Source organism: Limulus polyphemus, unplaced genomic scaffold, assembly GCF_000517525.1.
Source record: "Limulus polyphemus unplaced genomic scaffold, Limulus_polyphemus-2.1.2 Scaffold7684, whole genome shotgun sequence".
Lineage (NCBI taxonomy): Eukaryota > Metazoa > Arthropoda > Merostomata > Xiphosura > Limulidae > Limulus > Limulus polyphemus.
The window spans coordinates 1-5903 of record NW_013673294.1 but is presented as its reverse complement, the minus strand read 5'-3'; the positions used below and the strand labels follow the sequence as shown (position 1 = coordinate 5903).

Sequence of the window (5903 nt, the reverse complement as noted above, 5' to 3'; positions counted from 1 at the left end):
TATCAAATAATGTAGACTGTTACCTTTGTTATCAAATAATGTAGACTGTTACCTTTGTTATCAAATAATGTAGACTGTTACCTTTGTTATCAAATAATGTAGACTGTTACCTTTGTTATCAAATAATGTAGAATGTTACCTTTGTTATCAAATAATGTAAACTGTTACCTTTGTTATTAAATAATGTAGACTGTTCACAACATTTTATATAAATTCCATATTTAACTAGTAAATAGACATAATAAAATGTTTAAAAAATGAAATTAAAAAAATAGTAATTAAAACGTACCTTTTTCTATAGTATAATAACAAAGTAAGCAACATAAGGAAACAAAGTATGCCCAATATCACAAGCACAAGATATAACGTTGTCAACTCTGAAAAATAAAAGTAGATACTTAAAGTTCAACAACACATTTCATGATATAATATTGTGGTAAAGATTATTGATTAACACACAAAAATTTACAAACTGAAAATATTTACTTTATATTACAATATAAAGTAACATTTACTACACTATTAACACAGAAGAGAATAATTTACATGTACAACATAGAAAAAACAGTAACATCCCAATGATTAGTCAACAGGGGCTACTTCAAAGATAATCTTAATTTCCTAAATTTGAAACTTCTAAATATATAATTTCACCACAAACATCTCTTCAATGTTAGAAACAAAAGTTACTGCTAATATACTATGTATTAAAAAACACAACTAACCTACTGTGTCAGCAATTGTGCTGTTAGCCACATTCTGCGAGTCTTTCCAGCATTTTGTACCATTACAACTGCAAGTTCAAAATTATATAAACTCAAATTACCAAAGCGTTATCTGAATCGCTACATTTGTTATAAATCAGAAGACTTTGTTTTGAAGAAAGCAAATTAACTTTTATTAGGTTTAACAAAAAATTAAATGATAAAAAAAATCTTCTAACATTTCATAACATTTCTGGTAATTAACTTAATTCCATTAGGTAAAAATTCAATGAATAATTAATAAGGTAATTCAATAATTATCAACAGAATTAACAATTACAAAGCATAAAATTTTAATTTCAAGGTAACACAAATGTAATTTGGATGAAATGCAGTCTAACAGCTAAATTTACACCAATATCTATACAACTATTGTCTACCTAATAAACCAAATAATAAAAACAAAACAATACTGCAATAAATAGAATGTACACGTCAAGGATACAAATGATTTGCATAATAATATACAATGTACGCACCAAGGATGTAACGACAGTGCATAACTACAGCAATTTTCCAAGTATAATTGCACTTTTTTTGTCATTAAACATTTATCTAGAAGGTAGGGTTTGTGTAACATATGGTAAGAATTCTGAGTGATTTTTTTACAGTCAGTCCAGACCATCTTTTCTTGATAGTGCATATTTACTAGAAACGTTGCATTTCGATGGTATGTCATATTAATTCTCTTGCTTTCTAAGACATAAATGAGAATTGTCTCACATTTTCTGTATTTTTAAACATGATTTTTGAAATAAAATGATCAAGAAGCTAAGTCTTGTGATTTTAAGATTTATTTAAAAATGTTTGGAAATACAAAACCAGTTACTGCTATATTACATTTGATTACAAATTGCTTTTGAAGAAACCTTCAAATTCTGAGTCTGAATCACTGTCTTCAAATAATTGGTACAAGTTCTCTAAAGTCTTATTGTCACTACAAATGGCATTACTATGGATATCCTCATCTTCTTTATCTACTGCATCATCATCATCATCCCAGTGGATGTATCTTCTGAAACATCCATGGCATTTGTGAGACAATATTTCTTAAAGCCACACTGGATCAGGGCCACATTAATGGCATTCCAGGCTTCTTTGATTTGTCAAATAATGAGCAATAGATCTGATTACTTCTGGTTAGCAATTTTATGGATACTCTAACATTTTGACAACATCTATTTGCCAGCCATGTTTGCGAAAATAGAAATACTATGTTGAACGCACAATTTCAGATAATACAGTTTGTCATCAAAGGTTACTTTGACTGCAGTACTGCAAAAGTAATTTATGATGATAAGGTAGATTTGACAAAGTACATAAAGACAGTGGATTATTACATACAACATACACAACAGGTACATAAAGACAGTGGATTACTACATACAACGTACACACCAAGTACATAAAGACAGTGGATTATTACATACAATGTACACAACAGGTATATAAAGACAGTGGATTATTACATACAACTTACACAACAGGTACATAAAGACAGTGGATTACTACATACAGAGTACACACCAAGTACATAAAGACAGTGGATTACTACATACAGCGTACACACCAAGTACATAAAGACAGTGGATTACTACATACAGCGTACACACCAAGTACATAAAGACAGTGGATTACTACATACAGCGTATACACCAAGTACATAAAGACAGTGGATTACTACACTACATATAATAAATATAATAAATAAATATAATAAAACATGGTATATATAGCAACATCTCAGCTAGTCAGTTAATAGAACTTAGCTTACATCATGCCAAGCTACCTAGATAAGATGAAATACCATAGTGTAGAAAAAAACATCAAACACTATATAACCTAGTTAATTAAGCACAAAATAAGATCAGGCATACTTATTATTTAGATTCTGTAATGTATTGGACAGGGTAGAGAGAGTACCTGCAAAATATCAGAAATGAACAAAAAATTAATATTGTGTCAAAAATAATGTAATTGTTTGATAAAGTACATTGTTCATCTAAATCAATACCTGTCAAATTCCATTACCTGAGATTTGTTACAGTCATAAAGAACTTAATAAAATTGTCTCAACAGTGTTCAGTCACTGTAAGAGTGTGTCAGACAGTAAAGAAATCATCTCTTCTAAAGCAGACTTTAGTAGAATGTGTCAAAATATAAAGAATTAATGCATCTCTTCTAAAGCAGACATTAGTAGAATGTGTCAAAATATAAAGAATTAATGCATCTCTTCTAAAGCAGACATTAGTAGAATGTGTCAAAATATAAAGAATTAATGCATCTCTTCTAAAGCAGACTTTAGTAGAATGTGTCAAATAATAAAGAATTAATGCATCTCTTCTAAAGCAGACATTAGTAGAATGTGTGAAATCACAAAGAAATCTTTTTTTTTTAACCATATATCAGAGTGGATTCAACAATAAACAAGTCCATGTCTCTATGGTAAACAGAAGAAGTAAAATAATAAAAATCTTAGGTCTCTACAAGATATAATAACATTGAAACTGTCAGATAAAAAATAATCAGGACAAAGAAAACAGTTTACCATTCAATGTCTCTGTGATATCTAGGTACACGAAACCAAAAACAAAACACATTAAAACAATACTGTGGAAGCTACAGATGGTTAAGTGCAACCCTTCATAATTCAATGTTTTAGTTATGTGGAATAAATACATTTTAGGCTTTATTAACATTAAAACAATAATATTGTGGAAGCTACAGATGGTTAAGTGTTTCTGTTAAGTGGTACAAAGATTCTATTAAAATCGAAATTTTTAGAAAGTTAAACAAGAAGTATTTCACCAACAAGAGAAGGCATGAAGTCGTAACACAATCACATTTGCATTTTACCCAAAAATATTTTAAAATTTCATTTTGATGTGTAAGTTAACTTACCTAATAATCTATTTTATAAATCCTCTTCTGGATTACAATGAAAGTTTCAACTGAAATCTTACCAATTAGAGTACCATACAGTACAAACATAATAGCCAGATCCATCGTACATTTGAGAAAACGTTTGGATTTCACTGTTAAGATATGCATTTTGCTCAAATTAAAAAGTATATATTAATAGATAAGTTAAATATTTACATTTTGGATACGTAGATGATACAACAACCAAATCCATTGGCTTTTTCATTCCTGAATGAAGCACAATTTTATTATTTCCACTGTTTTTATCACTTCGTAAAATTTGGTCACGCATAGTTGAAAACAGATAATCTCCAAAGACTGTGATACCAAAAGGACCATGGCCATATCCTTCTTCTATAACCTGTAATATAAGAAGTTTTACGTTACACCTGGGAATTAGACAAATATTAGATGATTCAAATATTTCTTCCCCAACATATAGAATAAAATACACAAACACAATAGAAAACAGCAGATTTACAAAACGTATTTAAAAAATTAAACAACTAAATAGTGGGTTCAAAGAAAAATTTAGATCATTACACTAACAAACTACCATTACAATACATACAAACTTTAATATGTAATAACATATTAGGAAAACAAAACAACTGACAGAAATAACATCATAATGAAACTCTAAGTAAATTCTCAATACTTTATAGAATATCAGTTAGTTTACTATGTAGTGATTGACAAGCATCCTAATATATCAATCATTCCTAACAACTGTTGTTTACTGTGTAGTGGGTAATCAATCCTCTTTAATAACAACTGTTGTTTAATGTGTAGTGAGTAATCAATCCTCTTTAATAACAACTGTTGTTTACTGTGTAGTGGGTAATCAATCCTCTTTAATAACAACTGTTGTTTAATGTGTAGTAGGTAATCAATCATCTTTAATAACAACTGTTGTTTACTGTGTAGTAGGTAATCAATCCTCTTTAATAACAACTGTTGTTTAATGTGTAGTAGGTAATCAATCATCTTTAATAACAACTGTTGTTTACTGTGTTGTGGGTAATCAATCCTCTTTAATAACACGTGTTGTTTACTGTGTAGTGGTTAATCAATCCTCTTTAATAACAACTATTGTTTACTGTGTAGTAAGTAATCAATCCTCGTTATTAACAACTGTTGTTTACTGTGTAGTGGGTAATCAATCCTCTTTTACAAGTGTTTACACTGTAGGGGTAATAAATTCCTTTTTTAATGTTTGCTAAGCAGGTGTTACTCACTAATTTTCTGTTCAGTAATCAACATCATTTAATTATCAGTGGTGGTTTTTATGTAATGGTTATTAAAATTTATTCAACTTAATAAAACACCTCATACATTGAAAGATAAAATCTATTACTTAGACTAAAATCTCACAATAACAAAAAAATGTGCCTTGAAATTGAACAAAATTTTATCATTTGTAAGAAATAAAAAGAACTTAGAGAATAGTATAAATGTAAATGATCACCTGCGAGAAAGTATCTATATTCTCTATAGATTATCGTCACTAAAGGTGATCAACTGACTCTTTATAAGAAAGAAAACAACAACAGAATATGCTATAGTAAGAAAGGCTAAAAAATAAACAAAACTCTTTTAAAACTACTTAAATATTACAGCTTTTACGCGTAACATCTCTAACTTCAAAACATATTTCTTTACAATGGAAGGATCATGAAAATATTATAAAAACAACTTCCAATTAAAACAATTTCATCACTTAGTTTGTAAAATATTTCATGGCAAACTTACCTGTCTTCTCAACCCCTTCGTACTGCTTCTCTCAATATAATAAGTTCCATCAATATGTACATCCACCCAATATAACATAGATGCTTCATGATCAAGACTGATATCTGTTGGATGTTGCAGGTTGGATGTAATTACTGAGTGATGATTAGATCCATTTACTGAAATACTTTCAATCAAAGATCCTGTTTCTTTCCAGTTGGACCAGTAAATTGTGCTACATTGACAAAAAGTTAAATCTTTCTGTCAGAGACACTGTTTTTCTGTTTGGACCAATTTAAACAGTACTACATCAAAATAACTGTATAATAACTAGAGAAACTCTTCTAATCAGTGTAAACAGTGCTACATCAAAATAACTGTATAAATAACTAGAGAAACTCTTCTAATCAGTTTAAACAGTGCTACATCAAAATAACTGTATAAATAACTAGAGAAACTCTTCTAATCAGTTTAAACAGTGCTACA

The 5903-nt window shown here is 29.0% G+C and overlaps 1 protein-coding gene across 1 annotated transcript in view; it reads right to left on the bottom strand.

The window, feature by feature from the left end:
* The window catches only part of LOC111089867 (prolow-density lipoprotein receptor-related protein 1-like), a gene marked incomplete at its 5' end in the record, with an annotated part of 14849 nt that extends 9197 nt beyond the window's left edge, over window positions 1-5652 (bottom strand). Inside the window, 5 exons of the mRNA XM_022403094.1 lie at window positions 290-377; window positions 726-793; window positions 2642-2687; window positions 3864-4047; window positions 5439-5652. Coding sequence (XP_022258802.1) covers window positions 290-377; window positions 726-793; window positions 2642-2687; window positions 3864-4047; window positions 5439-5652 — 600 coding nt within the window. The remainder of the gene's footprint in view (window positions 1-289; window positions 378-725; window positions 794-2641; window positions 2688-3863; window positions 4048-5438) is intronic.
* Between the last annotated feature and the right edge of the window lie 251 nt (window positions 5653-5903).